General features: G+C 52.0%; 1 protein-coding gene across 1 annotated transcript in view; it reads right to left on the bottom strand.

The window, feature by feature from the left end:
* The window catches only part of TSNARE1 (t-SNARE domain containing 1), a 107,140-nt gene that overhangs the window by 60,648 nt on the left and 19,169 nt on the right, over positions 1 to 27,323 (bottom strand). The window contains 4 exon segments of the mRNA XM_045560951.1: positions 9,688 to 9,949; positions 9,951 to 10,195; positions 11,508 to 11,657; positions 19,106 to 19,232. Coding sequence (XP_045416907.1) covers positions 9,688 to 9,949; positions 9,951 to 10,195; positions 11,508 to 11,657; positions 19,106 to 19,232 — 784 coding nt within the window.

Genomic DNA, 27,323 nt, shown 5'->3' with positions numbered 1-27,323 from the left:
GAGCTGGACAGAGGAGGAGCTCCAGAGATCTGCAAGAGGCCTTGGCCTCTAGCCAAGTACAAACCTGTGCTTGCACAGGGAGAAACCCCACTTGGCCAAGGGAAAAACAACTCTGAAGAAATAGTAATTCCTAGGGAGCTGTAAGCCAAACAATACTTGACCTCACACAGGGCCAGGAATCATTTCAGTTCATGCTGCAAGAAAGGAAGAGACCTCACTGAATACACAGGGAAGCTGGCAGTGACTGCAGAAGGGTCAGCCCTTAGAACTGGGGCTAAATTAGTGTTATAGTAAAGGCCACTCTACGGTCACCCTAAAAGATTTTAAAAACAAGCCTTGAAAAAAATCAAAGTGACCCACAAGTAACTGAACTGCCCCCTAGAACAAAGTCCAATCCTCCTCAAAGAAAAACAACCAAATCCAGCACTAAAAGATACAAAACTCACAATTAAAAATTGCTAGACATATGCAGAAGCAAAACAACGTGACCCATAACCATGAGAAAAATCAGTTGATAGAAACAGACCCAGAAATGGCAGCAAGATGGTGACATTAGCAGAGAACACCAACTACCTATTACAAATACTAAAACAGCAGTTATAAACCTGCTCAAGGGTGTGAAGGAAAACATACACCGAGTGAGGAGAGAAACAAACGATGTGGGAAAGACCTAAACAGGGCTTCTAAAGATGAAAAATAAAGTATTTGAAGTGAACATTTCACTGCTTGGAATTAAGGGTTGAATAAGGGACCAGGAAATTTGACAACAAATAAAAGAAACTAAGCAAAATGAAACAGAGAAAAAGGACAGCCCATAGAGCCCCAGGGACCCAGGGCAACACCAAGCAGTCTGGCGCATGCAGACAGACAGAGGCAGGAGAAGCAAGAGAAGGGCATGCAATCAATCATCAATCAACAAGAATGTCCAGAAATCATAATTTTATGAAACTATAACCTGAGAAATCCAAGAATTTCAATCCAAGCAGAGTAAGTATTTTTTAAAACCCAAAACACATTATAGTCAAATTGCAGAAATCCAGTGGTAAACTTTGAAAAGGGCCAAAGGAAGAGCTGCACCCTACAGAAGAACAAAATGTAGGAAGGACTTCATCCTTTCATTAGAAACCATGGAGGACATAAGACAATGGGATGATACTTTTAAAGTGCTTTAAAGAAAAAAAACTTTCAACTAGAATTCTATATTCAGTGGAAATAGACTTCAAAAATAGAGGCATAAGATTTATTTTCAACACACAAAAGCTGAAAGAATCTGTTCCAACCAGATGTGCATGACAAGAAATGTTAAAAGAAGTTATTCAGGTCAAAAGTAACAAGGAGAAGAAATCTGGATCCACACAAAGAATTAAGGAGTGCCAGAATGGTAAACATGAAGGAAAATTAAAACGACATTTTTCTCATCATTTATTTAAAATATAAGCAATTGTTAAAGCAAAATCGATAACTTGTGTTGTTAGTGATAACGAGGTATTAATGACATTTGTAGGCGTGAGTGTATGGAAACAGTGACAAAGAGGATGGAGAAGGGAGATGGAAGTATACCCCTGTAAGGTCTGTACAGTTATGTGAGATGACAGAATATTATTTTAAGGTAGGCTGTGAAAAGTTAATGATATATATTGTAAACTTTAAAGCAACCACTAAAATAACAAAACCAATAGGAATAGCTAATAAGCCAAGAGGGGAGGTAAAATGGATGGAATGCTAAACAGTACTCAATTACTCCAAAAAAATAAAAGAAGGAAGAAAGAAAAAAGAAAAAGAGAACAAAAGGGAAATATAGAAAGCAAATGTCAAGATGGTAGATTTAAAAGAAACATATGGGTATTTATATGAACAATAAATGATGTAAACATCAGTTACCCAAAACAGGAGCCACTAGCCACATGTGGCAATTTAAATGTAGATTTTAGTTATTTAAAATTAAATAAAATTACAAGTTCAGTTCCTCAGCTGCACTAGCCACATTTGAAGTGCTCAGTGACCACATCTGGCAAATGGCCACCATACTGGAGAATGTGGACTATAGGACCTTTCCATCAGTACCAAAAATCCTACTGGAAACACTGTTTTAATCATTCTAATTAAGAAGCAGAAATTCTCAGATGAGATTAAAAGCAAGATTCTGCGATACAGCATATACAAGAAATCCACTTTATATATAAAGTCAGAGAAGCTTATAAAGTAAAAAAGATTGGAAAAATATATCATGTAAAGAGTAATCACAAGCTGGAGTAGCTACACTAATATCGGAGTAGAATTCAGAACAACAAATACAACTAGAGGTAAAGAAGGACATTTTTATAACAATACATGGTCGTGGTCAACTGATTAAGACAAACAATTCTAAATATTTGAATTGAAATATTGAATTGAAAATATATGAAGCGAAAACTGATAGGATTGAGAAAAAAACACAAATCCACAATTATAGCCAGAGTGGTTAACACTCTCTCAGTAGCTAATACGACAAGTAGACAGAAAATCAGTGAGGATGCAGGGAACGTAAACAATACTATCGATCAACCTGACCTGAATGACATATAGAACACCCCACTCTTAAACAGCTGAATGCACATTCTTGTCAAATGCACATGGAACATTCACTAAAATATACTATATTTCATGCCATAAAGCAAGTCTTAACATATTTATAATAGCTGAAATCATAAAAAATATATTCTCTGAACACAACAGAATTAAACTAGAAATCAATAACAGATATCTGTGAATATACATAATTATCTGAAATTAAACAACATACTTTAAATAACTATAAGTAAAAGAAGAAATAACAATGGAAATTAGGAAATTTTAACAGAATGAAATGAAAATACCATATATTAAAATTTACAGCAATGTATAGAAGGAAATTTATAGCAATAAATACTTTTATCAGAAAAGAAGAAAGATCTCAAGTCAATGATCTAACAAAAGCAAATTAAACCCAAAGGAGGCAGGAGGAGGGAATAAAGAAGTGCAGAAATCAATTTGATCAATGTTGTATATATAAAGAAAATTAATGAAATCAAAAGCTGGTTCTTTGAAACAATAAAATCAATAAATTTACATCAGAATAATACTGAGACAATAAACTTACTTAAATTAGACTAGTCAAGAGCAGAAGAGAGAATAAATTACCAATATCAGAGATGACCAAGGAGACATCACTACAGATCCTACAGGATAGTAAAGGAATATCATAAGCAAATGTATCCCACCTAATCTGACAATTTAGATGAAATGAACGAGTTCCCTGAAAAACACAAAACTAATAAAGCTCACTTGAGAAGAAACAGATAGCATGGATAGCACTATAGCATTAAAGAAAATGAATTTGTAGTTTAAAATCTTCCCACAGTGAAAACTCCAGGCTCAGATTGCTTCCCTGGTAAATTCTACTGCATGTTTGCAGGAAGAATAATACCAATTTTACACAAACTCTTTCAAAAAACAAAAGAGGAGGAAATACTTTCCAACTCACTTCAAGATGTGTTTTATAGTTATAGTAATCAAGACAGTGTGGTATCTGGTTAAACAGAGACATTTAGATCCATAAAAACAAATCAATATTTCACATAAACATACAAGTCAACTGATTATACACTAAAGTACCAAAATATTTCAATGAAGAAAGGATAGTCTTTTAAATGTATGGTGCTAGAAACTTTGGATAGCTATTGAACCTCAACTCATAATTAACCAAACACAAATATTAACTTAACATGGATCATAGATTTAAGTACAAAAGCTAAAAGTAAAAAAAAAAAAAAAAAAAAAAAAAAACCAACCCAACAAAAATCCTTCTTTAAAATAGGAAGAACATTCTTTGCAACTTAGTAGTAGGGAAAGGCTTATTAGGCAGTATACAAAAAGCAAAAACCATAAAAGAAAGAATTGATCACATCAAACAGTAAAACTTTGACCTTCAAACGACATAGGTAAGATAATTAAAAGATAAACCACCATCTGAAAGAAAATATTCACAATACAGATATCTGGTTTTTTTGCTTTTGTTTTTGCATTTTTTTTTTTTTTTTTTTTTGGAGACAGAGTCTCACTCTATTGCCCAGGCTAGAGTGCTGTGGTGTCAGCCTAGCTCACAGCAACCTCAAACTCCTGGGCTCAAGCAATCCTCCTGCCTCAGCCTCCCGAGTAGCCAGGACTACAGGCATGCGCCACCATGCCCGGCTAATTTTTTCTATATATACTTTTAGTTATCTATATAATTTCTTTCTATTTTTAGTAGAGACGGGGTCTCACTCTTGCTCAGGCTGGTCTCGAACTCCTGAGCTCTAATGATTCTCCTGCCTCAGCCTCCCAGAGTGCTAGAATTACAGGCATGAGCCACCATGCCCAGCCCACAATATAGATATCTGGCTTTGAAATCTGACAAAGCCCTTGTATTCAGAATAAATGAGCTCATATGACAACCCCATATAATATAAAATGGGCAATAAATTTGAACAGACACTACATAAAAATAGATATATAAATAGCCAATAAGCACACAGCAAGATGTTGAATATCAGAGAAATGCAAATAAACTATAATCAATGACATAGGCTACTCACCACCTGTCTTAGTGCACTTTGTGTTGCTGAGCAATTTATAAAGGGAAAAAAAGGTCTGTTTATCTCATGATTCTGATGACTGGAAGTTCAAGACTGGAGATGTGGTGAGGGCCAGGCTACTTCCACTCACAGCAGGAGGCAAAGGGGAGCTGGGGTGTGCAGAGATCACATGGTGAGAGAAGAGCAGGGGTTGGGGGTGCCAGGCTATTTTTAACAGTCAGCCCTGGCAGGAACTAGCAAAGTAAGAACTCATCCCCTAGGGAGGATGGAAGGAATTAATCTACTCATGAGGGGCCCATCCCAAGACACACACACCTCGCAGTAGGCCCCTCCTCCAACACTGAGGATCACATTTCAACATGAGGTTTGGAGGATCAAATATCCACACCATAGCACCATCCACAGAACAGCTACTGACAATAACAAGAGTTGGCATGGATGCAGAGAAAGTGAAGCTCCCCCCTGCTGCTTGGGGGAACTTAAAATAGTGCGACTACTCTAGAGAACAGCTTGGGCATTTCTTTAAAAGTTACACTAACCATATGACCAGCATTCAACTCCTAGATACTTACCACCCCACGGAAAGGAAGTGGTAAGTGTGACACGCACAGCAAACACATGGCTAAGGTAGGCAGACACAAAAGAGTACATACTACATGGCTCCACATGTGTCAGACTCTGGAAAGAGAGACCTAATCTAGAGGGGCAAAAAGCAAATTAGTAGTGGCCTTGGCCTTGAGCTGGGGCAGTGGTAGCTGACCAGGTGGGGGCAGAGGGAACCATTTGAGGTCATGGAAATGTTCTTCACCTTCACAGGGGTTGACGTTATGGTGGTGTGTACTAGCCAACTCTCATTGAACTGTACCCTTAAATGGATACAACACAGCGTATGTCAATTAAACTCCAAAGAAGTCACTGCCTGGGTTCCAGAGAGCCAGGTCTTCCCAGCACCAACCTCCCCAGCCTGGGATCTCATGTTGCCCATCGCTCTTCTGGCCAGAGGTCAAGTGCAGCTCATAGGCCTCCCCGACACAGCTTTGGCCCTCCTCAGCCCACCCCCTCCCACAGGCCAGCCCACCTGTGAGTTTCTAGACCAGGACCCAGCACAATGAACTACATGTTCCAGAAGTGTCTGTTGAATGACATATGAACTCACAGCTGAGGGAACCAAGGTACACACTGTCCTGTCACCAGGCAGGCCGTAAGATCGCCTCCAGAGCACCACTCCCTTCTTTCTGGGGTCCTCAGCCACTAGGCAGGTGGGCACCTAACACTACACCGCTACCCGCCAACTACAGCACAGGCATCCTGTCCTTTTCATTCTCCCACTGGGCCAACTCAGCAATACATGCAAGAGTCATAGAAACAGGACACATGGCCTGGACAGGAAAATACAAGAGACCCAAGGCAGATGCTGGGGTATAGGCCTGTTGGGTACAGGCTTCCTTGGAGGGGCAGCCACGGGGCCAGAGGCACCAGCTTTCACAAGACAGAGCCGAACGATCCGCAGTCCTGGCCTGGGCCTGAAGGAGGGCAGGAGGGTCCCCACCTTGTTGGTCCTCTCTCCAACACTCCCTGAGTCCACTTTCCAGACTCCATCTGAACACCACCAAAGCAGCTTTACTCGCAGTCAGTAAAATAAAATAAAAAATGGGCAGTGCTCATCATCAGGGCTTTCCCTCCCGCCTCATCCCCGCCCTCCACTCCTCTTGTGAGCAGAGAAAACGAGACGTTCCAACAGCACCAAAAGAAAGCAAGGGCCTCTCTGCCAGGGCCTGCACCTCCCCACGTCCCACTGCAGGCACCGCGTATGTGCCCGCTGCAGGAAAACACATGAAGGTTTTAATGAACATTTGGCAATTATGCGGAATTACAAGGGTCTGGACCCTGCCCCCATCTGCTCTAATAAGCAGCTCTTCCTTTAACCAGGTCCCAAAGGCACCTGTGGCCACAGCAGGAGGGGAGTCCCCCAGGGCAGGAGCGCAAGGGGGGCACCCACACAACCAATCCACAGTCAGCACCGAGACCCCTCGGACCCCCATCACCCCTCCCCACGCCTGCCTGGCTGCTCGGGCTGCCCAGCAAGCTGACTGGCTGCCAGGCTCTGTCCCCACTAGGCATGACCCTAGGCCACACAGTGCCCCACCTGCCAGAGGAGCTCGATGGAAGGATGACGTCCTGATCCAGTTTCAGGCAGGAGCAGGCCCAGTGACAATAGCATGCAGCCCTGACTGGTATGACACCCCAGACGCAGGCTGACTACCCCTCCCCCCAGGAGGGGAAGGGCAGTACGGGGCATTCTCACTTCTACTGTCTGATGGGTTCAGCCTGATACCCAGTGCCCCATTCACCAGGGGCCACTTCCATGCTTGGTGCCTCTATCCTTCCCTGTTAAGTAGGGGTGACAATAGAGTCCCCAAACAGGCTGTTGTGGGTCCACCTAGCATGGCACCCAACACAGCTTCAGGGCTCAGAATGGCCAGCCCAACTCACTCAATGCCACCCCTGCTGCAGACAGGATGTAGGGTGTGCACAGGTCTATAGAGAGCAACCTCAGAGAAGGGTGGGACAGAACCCCCACCAGCCCTCCCCCACACAGAACCACAGGACTTCTCCCTGGCCTCCAGGCCTGGGGGCAGTGGCCAGATTCTGCTAGTATAACTCAGCAGGATACTGGTAGCTGCTGACTCCTGGACCTGGGAGGCTCCCTGCTCACCTGTTTGTCCAGCTGAGGGACAGACACAAGGAGAGAGAGCTAGTGGGATGGAGGTCTGATCCACCAAGCCCTCCCCACTCTAAGCCTCTACACTCCCACAATAGCAGTTTCTAGGAGAAATGGAGAAATCCCAAATCTCAGCCTGTGACTATGTGAGGGTTATCATCAGCACCCCAGGCCAGCCCTGACAGCCTGGAGTGAAGAATTGAGACATTCCTAAAGCACGGTGACTTCGCGAGGACACACTGCTGTGTGATGCTCAATGCCTCTCAGTTACATCTTCCCAGCGATGACCAAGACGGGTCTCTGCCCCTGCAAGGGGAAGCAGGGCAAGGTGTGTCTTAGGACCCTGACCCCTGCTATGGGTGAGGCAGAGAATGCGGGGAGAGGACAGACACAGGGAACGGCATATGCAAAGGCACCACAGCGTCCAGGGGGGTCCTCTTTCCAGCAGCAGCAGCTCAGAGTGCCCAGAGGACAGGGTGCATGGAAGCACAGGAAGGATGGCATCGGCCTACTGGGTCACAGCTCTGGCCATGTGCAGGGGGCACTGGAGGAGCCAGGGAAGGGCTGGACACGGGAGACACAGCAACATGACTTCACGTCAGGAGGCTGCACCCAGCTGCCCTGGGTCTGGGAGACTGGCCAGGATAGCAGGAAGTGGCCAGGAGTCAGCCACGAGGCCAGCACAGGGGGGCGAATAGGATCTTGCCCTGGGTGGCTGCTCAGGGCCAAGCCATCCCACCATCTCCCACAGCACTACCTCGTCCTCCATGATGTCAAGGTCACCCCGTCAATGTCACCATCCACTCGGCCACTAACTGCCCAGCAAGCTGCTCTTTGGCAGCCCAGTCCTTGTGCTAAGGATCTCTAACTTTGCCACTTCCTACATCTTCCCACCATGGCAGCTGGCAGAGGATGGAGAGCCTGTCCTTGCAGCACACAGAGCAAGGGGAGACCCTGGGGCTGGCTCCAGACTCTAGCACCAGAGGCGTCTTCAGAAGCAGAGCATTCTCCCAGCTACAGCCAGAAAGGACCCCCATACCACACACCCAACTCTGCAAGAGGAAAGACTGTCCTGGCAGACACACTCCCAGGGGACCCAAGCAACCCCGAGCAATGTCCTGTGGCAAGGGCCAGGCGACCAGGCCCTGGAGCTGCCACTTCCTGCGACCTCATCCTGAGAGTTAAGTGGGGAAGCCGTACCATCCAGGTGCCCCGCAGCGCCCTGCGAGGTCTGTTTGTCCAGGTGGGGCTGGCAACACCTGCTGGGAACCTCTTCCAGGCACCGTCAGTTCCAGGAGTCACCATCCTTGCACAGGCTCAGGCCTGTGTCTTGAGGAGAACCTTGGCTGACCCGCTGCAGCCCTGCACTCTGGGGAGCCATCCAGTCCCAGCAGCATGACCTGTCTGGGCAGCTTCCACTGCAGCAGGCAGACCTCACCCCTGCAGCTGGAGTCCAGTGCAGGCACCACGATGCTACCCTCCTCTTCTGGCTCTCCAGCTTCACCGTGGCCTCATGCACCAGTCCACGGCCCCAAGTGCCTGCTGAGACCACAGCACGCAGCTGCTGGACACTGGGCCCACACTGACCTCTGTCAACCTCCCAACCTGCTGGACAGCAACAGACTGATGCTACCCTGGAGGAAAAGGGCTTCGCCTGAGCCGCAGGGCCTCCACAGAGGGCTCAACATGGCCCCAGCAAACCCTCCCTCCCGGGTCTCAACCTGCCCACCTTGACACTGCAGGGCTGGACCACCCACTACGGAGGCCTCTCCTGGGTGTTAAAAACAGTAACAGGGCAGTATGTTTCAAACTGCAGCTCTGAGACCCAGGTCATGAAACCAACTTAGAAAGTCACAACTAGCTTTATTTTAATGGATAGAACAGGACAGGACGGGCAGGACAGAAGAAGATTGGCAGGTGTGGAATGTCAGAGGGCGAGCACTGCTGAATGCCTGCATCTCTGTGTGTGTGTCCATGTGGGGCAGTGCCAGCACACGGACGTCTCTCCAACGCGCGATGCACGTGCAGGACCAGACGACCGCGAGATGAGGGCCCAGCTCCTCTGTCTGCATGTGCTCAGCTCAGGCCCAGGACAGGGAGTCAGAATTTACCTCTGAAGCTCCCTTCATACTTCAAAAATGTTTGCCAGATGCACAAATGTGTGGACGGCTGTGCAAGTGAGCGAGTAGAGTGCAGGGTGAGTGAACAAGGACGCACCAGGTGCTGACCGGGGGAAGAGGAAGCAGAGGAGGCCAAGGAGGAGGAGAGGAGGCCCCTGTGCAGTAGGGAGGGGGGCAATACGGCCGAGGCAGGCCCACCCTCCAGGTGGCCAGAGCGGCACCCTGGCAGGGCAACCTGCGGCGAGGAACTCACCTCTGAGTGGCTCCAGGCCGAAGCCCTCGGAGGGCAAGGCCTGGCAGGAGAAGGTCTTGGCCACCACCTGCTCTACGGGCGTGAGCGCCAGGGGCTGTGGCTGGCCAGGGCCCAGGTCAGGGCCGTGCGCTGCCTTCCGGAGGTCACTCAGCTTGCGCCGCACAACCGCTCTCAGGTCCCGCCACTTGTGCTTCAGGTCCACAACATCACGGCGACAGTAGCCCAGTGCATTCACGGCCTGCAGAATGCGGCTCCACACGCGGGTACCTGCGGGTGGGCTCGGCCTTCAGCAGCCCCGTGCCAAACAGCAGCTGGTGGTGCTTGCTCACCTTGGACACCAGCACCTCAGTCTCCTGTGGGCAGAAGTTGGGCTTCCTCTTCTTGGCCCGGCTGCCACTGGGTCCCGTCACGCGGCCATGGGGCCCAGCAGCCAAGTCCCTTCTCGGGCCAGTGGTGGGTGGTGAGGTGGGCTCTGGTGTCCGGCTGCCTTCAGGGGCAACCCCTGGCCCTGGAAAGGCACCAAAAGGTGGGTGTTTAAGGCTCCAGGCCCAGGGGAAGCGGCAGCTCCAGCAGCAGCTCCCTGGGGCGCCTCCTCTTTGGCTTCTGCTTCAGGACACGGCTGCACACTCCCAGCCACCACCCGCCCTGCTGGGTGTCCAGAGACCTGGGTCCAAGCCTCCCGGTTCTGCCACTGCCTTGCGAGGTGCCATTGACAAGGTACCTAACTTCTGGGCCACAGTGCTTCATCTTCAAAACAGGACCTACCTGTCTTCCATAGCCACCATCAGGGCAAGGGAGCTGGGACAGGGCCTGGAGGCCAGACCTGGCTCTCTGCATGCATCTCCTGTCCTCAGGCCCCAGGGAAAGGCGCTCTGGGGCCAGGCGTGGGGCTGCTCCTGGGGACATCCCTGGCCTGGGGGCAGCCCTCGCCAGCTGACATGCAGGATGCCATTCACACCCGCCTGCCTGGCAGCTGCAGGACCTTGAGAGCCCCATGAGTGCAGCCGTCCCTCCTGCACTCCAGCTGCTCTGCAGCTTCACTCCTCTGCCATTCCATGCCAGCCTGGAGCTCGTCGGGGCTGGCCCAGCAAACAGTGCCCGGGCCTCTGTGTCTTTGCTCACGTATGAGCTTTGTCAGGACCAGACTGGCTTCCTGATGACTGGGGCAGGTATGTTGCTGGGGGTATGGCTCTGCAGGGTCAGAGGACTCAGGTTTCCCAAAGGCAGGGACAGTGGCCCCAAGAGAAGACTCCCCAAGGGCATGTCTGAGCCTCACAGGGAGGAAGTACTCAAGAGGGGGCTTCTCTCTCCAGGTCTTGTCTTCCTGGAAGCACCCGGAAGGGACCTCTCTGCCAGGAGGGAAGCCCATCCAGGCCCACACCTCTGCAGAGGCCACCACACCTATTCCTCCCTAAATCACACGTCAAGGACCCTCACACCCCCTCACCAGCCCACTCCATAAGGAAGATCAGGCTCTGGGCAAAGGGGCTCCGTGAGCAGGTCCAGATCCCCAGGCATGAGTGCCCCCTCGTCCCACTGTGCAGGCCTGGTCCTTGAGCCTACAGGACCCTAATGGCCCTGGTCATCACATTCTTCCTCCTGTGGCCAGTCCAGACTGGCCATGCCATCCGTTCTCCTCAGGGGGGAGAGGGCAGTGGGGGTGAGGGTGAGATGGGCCTCAGCACCTGCCCCAGCCTCCTCCCCTGCAGCTGCCTGGGCACCCCCACAGCTCCCGCCTGTGGACCCCTCCCTCCTTAGCACCAGCATCTCTGAGTGGCATTCCCGGAACCCCCCCAGACCCAGTGTCTGAGTGGAAGTACCTCGCTTCCTGGCCCTCGGGACTCTGGGTGCACCCGCCGGCCCCAGATCGCCTTCTCCGTCCTTCCCCACACAGGGGTCCTGTGAGTTGCTCTCTGGCGATGGGCAGGGGAAATGGCGGATTCCATACTCGGTCCAACATCTAGCGCACTCTACAGACAGCAAGGGACAATCACGATTATTCCCAGCCTGCCTGTGCAAGTAGCTCAGGGCACTGCCATCGGTGCCAGGACCCATGCACAGACAGCAGGCACCCAAGCCAAAGCAGCTCTACTGGGGCCCACCTCCTTCAGGAAGACCTCCCTGACTGCCATGTCCTCCAGAACGCCCCCCTTTTTCAGAACACCAGGATGGAAGTTCAGAACTGTAGGTGTTCTGGATTTTTCTCTGAACCACAGTTCTTCTGAAAGGTGACCCCAGCCTAGGCCACAACCCCCTAAATTAGGCCCGGAGACACGGTCACAGATGAAACTTAGGTGGGTATTATATTACCCTCTGCAGCAAGGAGGTACAAACACGGAGAGTCAGGCTTCATTATGATTCATGGCATTTCAAGATCGCCACAACATCCAAGCACAGGGGCATTCTATTGTATTTTATAAAAGTATTGTTCCATGGTATATGGGAAGTGAAAAGCAAAACCACACACTTCCCCCCACACCTGGCAACGTGGCTGAGGCACAAGCACAGAGGTGCCCTCTGGCACCCTCCACCATTCCAGGGTTTGAACCCCACAAATGACACATCTTAATTTTCTCTAATAATTTCCATTTATTCAAACACCACCATTTCTGGACACGTTTTGCTAAAATTTGTCTATCCTCAGATGCACCTTATAAAAATATGTTAACATCTCTGGAATACAGATGTGCCTTTCAATCCATGGCCTCCCAGAGCCAGTGACAGGCAGCGTGCACCAGGCTGAGGGCACGGAAAGGAGTCCCCAGGAGCCTGTCTGCAACCTGCTCCCCAGGTGCTCCCTGAGGAGACTGAGGCACTCTTGACCACCCAAGCAGGTCACAAAGCAGCTGGCTTAGATGATCTTGCAGACGGCACCGACAGCCTCTAGCAGGTCCCCAGGTCGGCATGGACACCCTGGGTCCTGTCTCCACACTGAGCGCCTGAAGCAGCAACTCTTGGAAAAGGTCCTTCATGTAACCCTTGGAGAAGAAAGCTCAGCATCCTCAGGGGGGGCCACTGCACGCAGCGTGACAGGCAAGGAAGGACTGCCCCAAAGGCTCTCACCGGGCCCCCCAGGAGGGGGGAGGAGTCCCAAAGGCCCCAAACCACACAGGCAGAGGCAGCCCTGCTGGTGGCACAGACTCGGGGAGGGCCTCCAGTGCCCCTGGCTCACCTTCCTAGAATGGGGCCCACTCATCCCCCAGCTCTGGCCCTGGGTGGGGAGAGGAGGAGGGCACACGAGGAAATGGTGGCGGGCAGGGGCAGTCTAGCTTATTTGGGGGTACAGCTTCCTATAGGACAGAGAACTGCAGCAAGGTGGATCTCAGAGCCAGAACAAGAGCAGTCTGCAATCCCCCCACCGGGGAGGGAGGCCCAGACTAAAGCCACCAAGTCCCAGGCTTCTCTGAGTATCTGAGTGACTGTGAGCCTCCAAGCCAAGGCCTGTCCCTCCAGCTTCCAGATGCCATTCTCTCCTGGCAGAGACATACTCATCAGACCCAACACCTCCACCCCAGCAGTCACTGCCCCAGACAACAGTGTACAAGGAGGGAATCCAGGTACTCAGTGACTAGGTGCCCACCTGCTCCAAGGTGGGTCCCCTGCCCAGGCCCCAGAGAGACTGCAGGCCTGCTGGCAGCTGATGCTCAAGGACACTCTATCACCTCATCACACTGGCATCCACTCACCGCAAGTCCAGGTTCCACCAATGCCACACTACTCCATGCCATCTCCAGATACCCTTGGAGGGGCCAGTACGGTCTGCCCACCCGAATCAAAGGAACCCACAACTCTGGGAGGGAGGGGAGGCAAGCGGAGGGCAGGCAGGTCTGGGACAGTTACTGTTTGTTTTTTACTAGAATAATACACATAAATTGCACAAAAAAATTAAATGCAGACAATTATAAATTAAAGAACAAAGATCACAACATCCAGAAATAAATATTAAAAATTACTAATACTGGGGGGGGGGAGCAGTTGTTTCATACAACTAAAATATTGAGTGTATGGTTTTGCTTCTTGCATTTGCATTACCATTAACCATAACTCGCACAGAGCTCACTCAAGGATCTCCAACAGTGTGATTTCATGTTCCATCACGAACCCTCACTTTCTCAATTGTTCCCCCAAAGCTAGACATTTCCAGTATTTCCAAACTGTCATTCTGCAGGGAACACCTCTGCCCACATTGCTGATTACCTCCTAAGATGGAGCCCCAAAAGAGGCATGGCTGGGCCAAAAGAGGGACCGTTCCAAGTTGCCCTGAAACTGGCTATGCCCAGACCCTGGGAGGAGACAGCAGCACCCTGCCTCTCCTTACAGTGCCCACTTCCACCAGAGGTTAGCGCTGGCATGTATGGGTAGGTACCTCGGTTTCCATCTCTGAGGTCACCAGTGAGGCTGACCTCTCCTCAGGCACTGACCAGCCATCCTAGCTGTCTGTAGCTGTCTATAGACCCGGCCCATTTTTATGGGGATTGAGGGGTTCCCTTCTATTCATTTGAGTTCTTTTGTTTTTTCTTTTGATACAGAATCTCACTCTGTCACCCTGGGTAGAGTGCAGTGGTGTCATCACAGCTCACTGCAACCTCAAACTCCTGGGTCAAGCGATCCTCCTACCTCACCCTCCTGAGTAGCTGGGACTACAGGCACATACCACCATGCCCAGCTAATTTCTCTAATTTTTCTAGATATAGGGGTCTCACTATGTTGCCCAGGCTAGTCTTGAACTCCTGAGCTCAAGCGATTCTCCCGCCTCCATCTCCTGGAGTGCTAGGATTACAGGTGTGAGCCACCCAGCCAGGCCTCATTTGAGTTCTTTATGTGTGAACAATCTGCCAGTTGTTTTCTTGCTGCCTTTGTCTATGGGACATTAGGACGAAGAGGTGGCCCTGAGGCACTGCCATAAATAGGGTAGCAAGGACCTTGGCACACAGCAGGGGCTGGGTAACTGCAGCATTCCTCTGCCCATGGGCATCTTGTCCAGATCCTGTCCTTTCCCAGCTCCTACGGGCCTCAAAGGCCCACCCACACGAGGCCTTCCCCAGTCATCCAGGGCAGAGAGGAGCATAAAGAAACACCAGGCCCCAGTCTCCACGATTTTCAACAAATCAGGACAGCACTGATCCTTTTCCAACAGAAATGCAATTAGGTTAGAAATCATTTTTTTTAAAAAAACTACCAAAAAAATATGAATGTTTAGAAATGATGAAATGCACTTCTAAAAAACTCCTGGGTCAAAGAAGAAATCATAATGGAAATTAGAAGATATTTAGAACTGAACAAATATAAAAATACCATATATTTTAAAAATGTGTGATATTCAAGTAAAGCAGTGATTCTTTGGAAATTCATAATTTTAAGTGCTTTCATTAGAAAAGAATAAAAACTGAATATTGAACATGAATGAGGTTTATAAACATCCAATCTGGGAGTTAGATGAATAAAATAGTATCAACTCAGAGAAAAAATGAGGAAAATAACAAAAACATGAGCAGAAATCAATCAAACTTTAAAACTGACATCTAACAGAAAGGATCAAGAAAGCCAGAAGTCACATCTTTGTAGAGACTTCTAAAATTGCCAAGTCTCTGTCAATATTGATTACAGAAGAAAATAGAAGATACAAATATAAAATATTAGGAATAGAAAAGGGGATGTGATTCACATATTGCTGAAATTAATGGAACAGCCGCAACCTTGAGCCCTTGCATGGCCTGGGCGTGAGAATGGCAAGCCCCCTGGGTGCTCCAGGCCCATGCAGCCTTGCTCCGCCTGCGGCCACCCAGTACCCAGGCCGGCCCTCAGCTCCGCTTCCCAGAGGAAGGGCCAGCCCACTGCTGCATGAGTCTGTGCTCCTAACCACTGTAACCACCCCACGATGCTGCCCCGGGTTACACTCAGCCTGGAAAAGCTATGATTTTATTCAACAAATTGAATGTTTTGATAAAATAGATACATTTCCAGAAAAATGTAACTTAAAACTGACCCACGAGGAAACAGAAAACTTGAACAAGTTTTTACAACTAGAGAAATTAATTGGTAGTTCAAAAACTTTGAACAAAGAAAAGACACTAGACCCAGACAGTTTCATAGCAAAATCCCAGAAACATTCAACAACACACAATCCCATTTTCTCACAGACTCATAAAGAACACAGTCACCATTTCCGCTCATTGTAGTGAGGTTCCAGCCAGCTCACAGAGGGAAGAAAAACAAGTAAAAGGTGAAAGCGCTGGAAAAGAGAGAAAAACTGTCACTATTCACAAATGACACAAATGATATAGAAAGCTCAAAACATTCCACAGGCAAATTATTACAATTAATAAAAAAAAGTTTGGCAAAATGGCTGGATACAGAGTCAGTAGACCAAAATCAATTGTACTACATGGGAAACCCCACTTTCTTCAAGGGTATAAACTTCAAGGGTGAAAAATGATGGAGGGGAACATGGAGATGAAGACTCAGACACATGGAACCAACACAGCACGTGGCTCTTTCTAGGCTCCTGCTTCAAACATGCACTGTGAAGACACGGTGCATCCTCGAAGCCACCGGCAATCCGAGCAGCAGACTCAGTACCGTGGCTGAAATGAGGCATTACAATGGGACACTGTCACGTATGAAAGGAGTCCTCTTTTAGAGACACACTGAAATAGTAACAGAGGAGATGATCTGATGTCTGGGATTTACTTCAAAATGACACAGCAGGGAGCAGGGAGGGCACAACTGCGGCCAGACTGGCCACCAGCAGTGGCAGGGGAAGCTGAGGGATGCACTGGGGTTCCCTACATGATTGTGTCTACTTCTGGTGTTTGAAATTTTCCATATTTAGAACATTAATGAACAAAACATTTAAAAATTAAATAAAATCTCTGGACTTTGCTTTTTTTTAAAGCCCACTGTCTCATGCCTGTAATCCCAGCACTCTGGGAGGCTGAGGCAGAAAGATCGCTTGAGCCCAGGAGTTCGAGCTGCAGTGAGCTATGATCACACCACCGCACTCCAGCCTGGGGACAGAGCAAGACTCTGTCTCAAAAAAAAAAAAAAAAACCTTGCTTGTGCACATATCAGCAACAAACATCTAGAAAACGTAGCGTTCAGAAGGGCACCATGTACAATGTACTAGAAGACTCAGAATGATGATGTCCATTCTCCCACATTCATCCAGTAGATGCAACGAAATTCCAGTCAAAACTCCAAAGGTTTGACAAGGTGATTCTAAAATTTATGTTCAATGTCAAAGAGTCAAAAATACTCAAGAAATTTCTATAGAAAAATAAGAAGTGCAACTTGCCCTAAAAAATATTGAGAATTACAATAAAGCTATAGAAATTAAGGTGGATTTTGACATAGGAAGAGAAAAATTGAACAAAAGGACCCATATGGAAACTTTATCACACAGCTGTCACTGCAGGACTACAAAAAAAAGACAGAATAAATAGCCCAGACAATTTGTTATGCAAATACAGAAACACTACCATTAGAGCTTCCCTTCCACCCTCACTCTACCTCACACCATAAACAAAAACCAATTCCAGCTGGATTAAAAACTTAAATATGAAAAACAAATTATATAATCTATAGAGGAAAATACAGGATAATATCATTATCATCTTGTGGTAGAAGTTATTAAACTAAACAGAAAAATACAAACCCTGAGAGAAACGACTGATAAATTCACGTGTGTCCTCGCTGGGACCTTGTCGTGAGCAGGTACCACACTGAAAAGCATGCCCGAACTGGGCCGGGACATTTGCAGCATGTCTGACAAGGGTTTCATCTCCAGAACGTAGAAGGAAATCTTGCAAATCAATTAGTACAAGACAAACCCAAGAGAAAATAAACAAAAACAGTTAAGCAAAGGGACCATCCAAATAGCCAATAAACATATGAAAAGATGATCGATCCCATTAGTTTCCAGAGAGTATCAGCTGAAACAAGAAGAGACCATTGCACACCCACCAGGTTGGCAAAGTCACCATGTGACACATTGGTGCCAACAAGGACATGGCATGAAGGGAGCTCCGTGTGGGAGCGGGCATCAGCATGCCTCAGGTGCCCAGCCCCAGGACCACCACCCCTCCTCTGACCCTGGGGAGGCCTTGGACTGCAGGCACAGGTGCTCAGCAACACTGTGACTGAGGGAGGCGGGAGACAACCTCAGTGCCCCTCAGGCATGGGACAGGCATAGATGCCGCAGTGTACACCAAATACAGTGCAGCAGGGAAAACAAAAGAACAGCACCTACACACAATGTGTAGGCTCTGAGAACACAATGCATAAAAGCAGCAAATGGCGGATACATACAAATCACATGATCCCAGTAAATGAAGTTCAAAAACTTGCAAAACCCGGCAACACACTGGTTAGGGACAAGCGCATACATAAGTAAAACTATGAAGAAAAAGCAAAAGCAGTAAATATGCAATTCAGGGCAAGGGGGTAAGGATGCGGGATGCAGAAAGGGTGGGGCAGGTGTCAGGGTCATCCATCTCTAAATCACTGTACTTGATCTCTAGGCGCACACACACTCACACACCGCATCTCCACACCCTGAGAAGGGCCCTGAGGCTCCACGGGAGCCCAGCCCCAGGGTAGGGGAGAGTTCCTGCCCTAAGGCAGCTGCTAGGCTGGGCCAAAGGCCTGAGCAGACAGAGTAAGCCAAGAGCTCTCGAGGCCCCAAATTCGATCCCCTTCCCTACTGCTGGAGGCTGCCTTGACCTGACACTGGGAGCCAGATGACAGAACCTACGGCCAAGATGTCCATTACTGGCCTGCCACCTGGAGGGCACCTTCCAAGCCAGACCTACAGTCCGAGCTGAGGGTGGAAGGGAGGGCAGGAACCAGGGCAAGGCCAGGAGCCACCATGGGATCCTGATGGCCTGCAGTGGGAGGTGGGAAGAGGATGTGAAGCTCGGTGGAGCGGAAAGAGCAGAAGCTTAGAACTCAGAAATACCTAGAAGTAGGTCCCAGCTCTGCCCAGCTCCCTCTGCATGGCCGTAGGGGGGCGTCGGTCACCCCACGGGCCCTAGTGTCCTCCTCTGTCTGCTGTGCAGAGCCTCCTGCTCCACACTGCCATTAGGGAGACTAGAGAAGATTGCTCATCCACTCAGCCATTCTCCAAACACCCAGAGCGCCACCGCCCAGCAGCTGGTACTCTGTGTGCCAGCTCCATCCTCGGAGCAGGACCTCGGACACCCAGGTCTGCCCCAAAAAAGGACCGCTGCTCCGTATCCTTCCTCTCCTGACACCCAAATCGCCCCAGGCTGCAGCTCAACAGTCACCCATGGTCTCAGGTCACCAGCAAGGTTTCTCGGAAGAACAGAACCCCTCTACTTAGCCACCAGCGAGACTAAGCCTGAAGACCCCGCCCACTGCTATCCCACCCACCACCCCTGCTGCCAGCTGCTGTCATTACCTAGGGGCTGATAGCCTTGTCTTGAGGGTGCCCCGAAAGGGCCGCGGCTCCCCAGGCCACCTCCGCCAGTGATGGATCCATAAGACATCTTCTTACAGAGGGCAGGGCCGGCAGCCTCCTTGCTGAGCTGGAGGAATCACAAAGAGGGCGGGGAGGGAGGTGAAGAGGGGAGGGTTAAAGCCAAGATTCACAGAGGCTTCATGCCTGCCCTGACCCCTTAGCCTGGCTCTGCTGTGCCTGTTCCCAAGGCCACCCCAGGCTCCTTGCAACCCCCAGGGCAGCAACCCCCACCAAGCCCTTCTAGTGGCTTCTTATTCCACTGGCCCCGCCAGTGGGTGAGAACACAACATAGCCCTAAAGAGGGCAGGCCCCGCCCTTCCCTATAGGACCCCCAGCTAAGTGAGCCCTCTTGTTGGCTCTTAAAGACCACGGATGTCCCATTTGGAGCCCTGGCTCCCCTTGCTCTCCAAGCCCCCCACAAGCCCATCCCTGCCTGGCTTCCAGGAATACTGGTTCCTGCTGCTCCCCCAACATGCAGGCATGTGTCACTGTATGATGTGAGCCAGGGCCCGAACCAGGGCTGAAAACCACAGAGCTCCTGCCACCTGGTCCACTTCTAGCTCCATCTTCCTGAGACGCACATGATGGGGTGGCAGAGCTGGGGTCGGGCTGCCTGGAGGTGAATCCGCCCTGGCCTTGTTACCTATGCAGCTTGGTACAAGCTACTGCACCTCTCTGGGCTTCAGTTTCCTCACCCATCAAGTGAAGGCAACAAAAGTACCTACCTCTTAGGGTTGTTGCGACAAATAAATGGAAACACATTAAGGGTTACAAACAGCAAGTACATACTTCACTGCGTTGACACCATCCTCAGCACAACACCAGCTATCCCTGGCCTGGGGCAGCTCGGCATCCCGCTTAACTCCTCCTCCCGTAAGCCAAGCTCCAGGGACTCAGAGCACACAGGAGGGAACTCTCCAGCCTGGACGCAGCCAGAGCTGCCATCCACAGGCTCCCTGCCTCTGTGGTGTCACCGCTGTGGGCGCAAGTGCCTGTGGGGACATCTGTCCAATCTGCCTGCATCCTAATGACATCGCTACAGAGCCCACTGTCCAGGCTAGCCAGGTTCTGAATACTTCACAGCAGGTACTCAGAACAGCCACACAAACTCCGAAGCCAGAGGCAGGTGAAGCACAAAGTAAGCTTCACAGAGGGCAAGAGGCAGGCCTGGATCCCCACAATCAGGGTGGCGAAGGTGGCACAGCCCTGTCCCTTCTGACCAAGAGGCCCAGCCCATGCCACCTAGCTCCATCCACAGTAGGTGGCACCAGGACACCACCTAGTCCAGTGGGCCCCAGGGACTTGGGTCTTGGGGCCCCATGACACTGCTGAGAAGCATTGAGGAGCCCAGGAGCTTTGGCTGACGTGGGTTCTACCCACCAATAGTTACTCCATTAGAAATAGGTAGGCCTGGGTACGTGTGTGTGTATGTGTATGTTGTGTATGTACGTTATGTGTGCATCCATGTGTGTAGTGTGCATGTGTGTGCCTGTGAGTGAGCAAGCACTTATATGTGGAAAAAGACTTCAACACTCATCTTGCAAGTCAACAAATAAGTCAGTAAAAAAATCAAGTAGCAATACAAGCATATTATTTACAGAAGAGATAAATATCAAAAGAATCTACTATAAGAATTAGTAGTAGTTCACTCAGGGGAGGGGAAAGGAGGGGCAGTTAGAAATTACTGTTTTTCCTTAATTAACCTTGTAGAACTCGTTTGCTATCCCAACTATACATACGTATAATTTCAAAGTATTAAGGCTTAATTTGTAGAATTCCAATAAAACATCAGATAGAAAGATTCGTGTGGCAACGCAGCAGAGGGCTGCAGCAGGGAGGGCCTTCAGCAGACACGGGCCAGGTGGGAACCCGGTGCTCTCCTGAAATCCCCAAGAGGCACCCCAGGGAAGCACATCTGACACACGGCATGGCCCAATCCCAACACTCCAGCCCAACACCAACAAGGCAGGCCTGCCCTGGCCTCAGGGACAGGGACACACGCATCTCTTGGGGAACCCACTCGATCATCTTGTGCGAGGGCTCTGACACAGGCTCTCAGAGAATTTGGGGTGGGGGCTAGAACCCCAGATGGGAATGGTCCGGCAGCTCCCCAGGAAGCAGCCCAAGGGGAGCTAAGCACAGGGCACTACTTGCCATGTAAGGGGGTTTGGACACCTCCTAAAAATGACAGGATGCGCTGGCCAGGACTGCCGTAGACCTGTGACCGGAGGGCTCCCTGCGCTGCCGTGCCGAGAACAGGCTGCTGTGGGAGCCCGACCCAGGGTAAGGGACCGACAGTGGAGCTAGAGACAGCTAGCGGAACCCAGAAAGGTTGGCCAGCAGCAGGGAGATTTAAGAACAAGTCCCAGGTTCTGGCCCAGAAGACTAGTAGGCAGTGCTGTGACCTCTTCACGCCAGACAGCAAGGGGGCCAAGCGCAAGGACGCACCCTGAGGCACTGCCACAGGCAGGAGGATATCCCAAGCCCTGGAGGTGAATGCAGGGCCTGGGCTGAACACAGAATGGGAGTCCACTGTGTAGGGACAGTCATAAAAGGGATCACCCAGGGAGAGAAGCCACCGTGGAAAAATGAGGGCCCAGCAAGTTGACAGAGGGGAGTGGGTAGGGGGAGTGAACTGGACAAGCCAAGAAAGCCTTGGCAGAGGGAGCAGTCACTGTCAATAGCTCCGCATGGGGCAGAGAGGTCTGCTGGGATGCGACAGGGGTGCATGAGAGGCAGGAGACCCTGCACAGGCAGGTGGAAAGGGAATCGAGTGTGAAGGACGCAGCTAAACCACAGCGAGGCTCCCTCAGCCTGACTGGGCCTAGCCCATGGGGGAGCAAACGAAGGCAGCGAGGCTGCTCGACTCCCACCTGCTCTGTCCAGGTGAGCGGAGGGCCATGAGCATTCATGGGCTGCGCTACAGGAGGGACAGAGGAAACATCCCCAGTCTGGCCACTGCTCTGACTTGCGATTTCATTTTGCTGCACAGTGGAACACGTAACACCTCTGTTCACTCAGCGGACTGAGATGAAGGCTGGCCAGAGGAGGCAGCCTGGAAACACAAAGTGCCAGCTCGTGTCTTCTGCCTATGCAAAGCCCCACCCAGCCACCCACCCTGGGCCCCTGAGGGCGCCTGAAATCCAGCAGGTGCAGTCCCCCAAGTGCTGCGAGGCAAGGAGGGGCCGTGGGGCACTCGGCTGTACCAACACAAAACCCCCAGATGCCCCACATCCCTACTTCCTTCCAGAATTTGACTCAACCCCCTCCCGTGTCCTCCAAACCCTCCCCAGTCTCACCTAGGCCGCAGGCTTTCAAAAGCCCACATCAGCCCAGCCACCCTCACTGCAGCAGCTGTTTCAGCCCCATGCCTTCACTCACATCCATGGACCACATGGCGGGAGGCTGGGCCCTGCCCTGCTCCAGCCCCAGCTCATGCTACACCCCAACACCCAGACCCTGCTTTCTGGGGATTCTGCCTGCCAGCGCCCAGGCTGTGCCTTGGCTTCCTCCCCACTGATCCTGATCAGCCAGTCCATGCCCCAACTTCTCAACCAAGCTGTCCAAGCAGGACATCCAGGCAACCCCTCATCCCCAACCTTCCTGCCTATGCCTGACCTCAGACCCTGACACTGACCACACACCAGGCAGGCAGGCTTCACCGTGCCTTGTAAGATGCACATCCTCCTTCTGGGCAGGACCCTTCCACCCTGGGGGAAGCTGGGGTGCCCTCAGGGGAAGTCCTTGCCCAGGGCTGGCCCTAGTCCAACACATCAGCCAGCCATTCATACTAATAGTTAGCCACATCCTAGCAGGGCAAAATCAGGCACTCTGTCCCCTGCCCCTGGACCAAGGACCTCCACAGGGTCTATCCACCCCTTACTGATGGGGGAAAGAACAAGATGACCAGCCCTCACCAGATGCTGCCCCAGGGTCTTTCAGAGGGTGACACAGCTCACACCCCTGAGTGTCCCACAACTCTACAAGGCAGGTGCTCATGGGAGTCCTGTTGACAGCGGAACCAGGGTACGCCCCAAGAGATATGTGACTGGCCCAGGTTGGGCCACCCACCTCACCTGCACCTGCTCAGCTGGCCTTGGCCAGGTGCCTTGCCTGTGTGAGTGCCATTAGTCCTCCTGACTCTGTGAAGCAGGAATTGTAACTATAATGCTACTTAAAGAAGAGGAAACTAAGGCTCAACTTGCCCAAGGTCAGCTGACTGGCTGGGGCAGGGCTTAGAATGTGCCAGACAGTAGTCAGACCATGGCCAACCAGCACGGCTTCCCTGCCAAGACAGGTCAGCATCCTCACACACACGTACACTTGGACAAGACTTCACCAGAGACCAGGAGAGCCTCCCAGAAGGGAAGCACTGTGGCATAGGAGCCAGGAAGGCAGCTGGGCACTGCGGGGCACTGCGGGGCATGGAGGCAGAAGCCAGGCCTTGGGGCTGGTGCTGAGTCGGCCCTCTGGCCCTGCTCTCACCAAAGGGCCATGATCTGTTCTGTGGCTCACAGTGCTAGGAGCTGAGGACCCTGTGGTGCACTGCAGGCTTCCAGGAGGAGGCAGCCAGTCCAGGGACTACACGCGGGCAGGCACCCAGCGAGAGCCAGAGCTCAGAGGAGGGAGGCGCTGGACCACAAGAGAAACAGCCAGGAGGGGATGAGGCAGAGGATGGGGACGAGGCATGAGCAGGACCTGGGAGCCCCTCGGGGGAGTGTGCTGACAGCAGAGCAGGCAATGACTAAGCCAAATGGGAGGTGGGGCTGGGCAAAGGCTGGAGAAGTGTTCGCAGCCCAGGCAGGCGGAAGCTGGCAGCAGGGACAGGACAGAGGGTGGGCGGAAGCTGCTAGGCTGTTGTGCCCAAGAATGGCCTGAGCCCCAGGATTGCCTCAATAAGGCCGGACAGAGGGCAGAGACAATGTCCCGCTCACTCCCAAGACGGCTTCCTACCAAGCGGCTTCCGTGCCCGCCCTCCAGGCCAGCCACCAGCCCCCTCCGGCCTCGTGCCCCCCAGGCTGGCGCCAGCTCTTCCCAGAGCCCCCAGCCCCCGCCAGCCTGAAGGGAGCCATCTGTCCTTGCACTGCCCAGATCCTGTTTGCAGGATGCCAGAGGAAACGGGGGTGCCAGGGAACGCCCACCTCAGGCCTGCCGCCACCCCAGCAACTCAGCTTGCCCCCAGGACAAAGTACGCAGGCCCAGGAGGAGGGAGAGGGCAGCCAGCAGGCCACCACTGCACTGCCTGCCGGAGCTCCCGGTCACAGCTCCAGGCTGGGCCCCCATGCCCCTGGGCTCTAGAGCCAGTGCGTGGGGCTCGGCCCCCCAGTCAGGCTTCTGAATAGGGCCAGGACTCTGGCTGCGGCTTTCCTCTGTCCATGGGCCTGGGATTCTCAGAGGCAGAGGCCAGGCCCCAGTCCAGCAGGGAACACCTAAGCCAGGGCTGCCCTCCCTACCGCAGACAAGGAAGGATGTGACCTAGCCTGGGCTTCCCTGAGTGGCCTGCCCCTTACTCCCCCAAGGAAAGAAAGTAGGTCCAGGTCCCCCGCAGGGGCAGGCCCCACACAGATCCCAGCCCGTCTCCAGGCCCAGGTTTTCTCATCTGTAAAATGGGCGGCAGTCCCTCCCTCCTGGGATCATCCAGGAGGAATCAGTTCACCTTCCGGCACTCATTCCGTGGCCCTCTGACCTAGGCAATGGGGTAGGACACAGAGCAGAACACGACAGGCCTGGCCAGCCCTCAGGACCTCAAGCTCCAGCCAGGGAGTGGCCCAATGCTTGTCACAAGGTAGGGGAGGAGAAGATAAGTGGCCGCCGATTGGCCGTGCCAGGTCGGGGAGGGCACAGCCACAGGACTCCTGAGAATTAAAACAGCTCAGGATCCACACACCGACTAGCGCCAGGCCCTCAGTAGACATGACCTGTGACCTTCCACGTGGAAACCCATGTGGGGACATCAAGTCCCTGGGGGAGGCCACTGGTCCAGCTCATACCTGTGTTCCTCCCTGGACCACAGCCCTGCTGTTCTTCACAGAATAAATGATGACCTGGGGCAAAATTTAACTCCCTCCCATGAAGCACAGGTTCAGCCTGTCCTGCAGCCAGGCCAGGACGCTGCGTTCACACCCCTCCTGAGTCCAACACAGGGCGCCAAAGACACCACTGGAAAGAGAGAAGGAACCTCCAACTAATGGGGTCCAGGATGAACAGGGAGGAGAGGCCTAGATCAATGTCCCAGGCAATGTGAGCCCCACTGCAGACCACCGGGAACCCTCATCCTTGTCTCACACAACGAGCCCCGAGTGCAGCCTGGAGGACTCACTGTGCAGGGCGGCCCCCACCCAGGAGCCTCCATGGGGCGACCAGGCTGCGGCCCACCTGCCCGCTCTCACCTTTCACCCACCTATGACCTCACAGCCTCTCCCCAGGTAGGAAGTAGGCAACTGCACAGGTGCACAGCAGTCTCAAGAAAGTGAGCACCTTGTCTGACATCTCACTCTCAGGCTGCAAGAGGCCCAGGGTGGGCTGCTGGATCTGCTATGAGGGCTGCTGTCTGTCCCTCCCCGTCCCCTACTCCCTTACTTGGCCTCGAAGGACCCGTGTTGACAACAGCAGGTATCCCTCACCACCCTAACCTTGCTGTCATCTCCCCATGTGGCTGCTTTAGGGCTTGCAGCTCCCTATCCCCTGGTATTTGTCAGGGTTGGCCCCACAGACCACACTGCCCAGAGTTAATAGTGGGGCCTGGTGAGGAGGAGGAAGCCCCTGGATCCATGGCCACCCAGAAGCAAGTGTTCACAGCAGGGCCACTCAATGCTTCTGACTTCCTTTCTGGCCAAGCTAGAAGCTTTCCCTGCCATCCCCCAGGAAGGGCCTTGGGGCCTGGAGATGGGCAGGGCTGGAGGAGCACCAGGCAAGCCCCATAGCAGCCAGCATCTGATACTCCACTCACCCCAGGTCCTGGGCAGGTGGCAGGTGATGGTCCCACCAACATGCGGACACCTCACTGGAGTCCTCGAGCCCCAACCCAGCCCCTCCGTCACACCCTTGGTCACTGTGGACCACCCTCTAGGCTCACCCCCAGGCTTTCCACACTCTGCCACAGCCTCCTGTCTCATGCCCTCACCCCTCCAGTCCCCAACTGCAGCACAGGGAGCTCTGGGTCACCTGCCTTCAGGCCTCAATGTCCTCTCCCCTCCTTGCCCAGCGTCAACCCCAGGGCTTGTCACACACACACCCTCTTCCCTTTGCCCTTCATCGAGCCCTGCACAAGGACAGCCCTGGGGACTCCAGCTCTCCAAAAGAGATGACGCTGGCCACCGTCCTCCATCCTGGGGCCCAAGTGGGTGTCATGGGCTGCTGCACACCCACCGTCACAGCCCCACCCCTACACCAGATGCACTGGCTGATTTCCAGAGCGAACATTCCTCTGTGCACACCTCAGGCTGGGAAACACAGGAAGGGTGGCCAGTGTGGCTGAGGTTCCCAGGGCCCGTGGGAAGGGGCTATGGATTCTAGTTCTCTGGAATTCTTGGGCCTTTCCCACCCCCACTCTTCCCCACTGAACCAAAACAAGCAGACGGGGCTCAGGGAAATGGGCTTTAACACAGGCTTGGCAGCTCATTCCCTGGGGTGGGGGTGAAGCCCAACCACATGCCCCTGTCTACTGATGGAAGGCTGCCCACCCTGGAATTCCTCCAGTGACCTCCCCCGTGGGGGAACGTCCCAGGGTGAGAAGGCAGGAGAGGATGAGAATCCAGAAGGCTTCCTGAAGGAGGCAGGGCTGGGGCAGAAGACAAGAATCCACTAGGCACTACCCATTCACTGTCCTGAGTCCTCCTGGCTATGAGTTACCACCCCTATCATCCCCTGCACTCGCCTGCTCACTCGCCTGCACTGCCCAGGAGGCCTGCTGGGAGTGACCCACAGCCAGGTACTGCTCTGCATGCCACTCCACCCTGGGCCCTGCTGCCAATACCAGTCCCTGTGGCTCCAGGGAAGCAGCAGGCCCCAGGCTGCACTACTGAGTAAGCTCAGCAGCTGCCCCAGGGAGGAAGGTTATGAGGCAACCACAGGATGCCTGGTCCTGCTCACGTCATTCCAAGTGGATGCTGAGCTGCCCAGGCTCCTGCTCAACCCAAGGACCAGACAGACACCAGGG

This window comes from Lemur catta, chromosome 9, assembly GCF_020740605.2.
Source record: "Lemur catta isolate mLemCat1 chromosome 9, mLemCat1.pri, whole genome shotgun sequence".
NCBI lineage: Eukaryota > Metazoa > Chordata > Mammalia > Primates > Lemuridae > Lemur > Lemur catta.
This window is presented reverse-complemented; position numbering and strand designations above follow the sequence as displayed.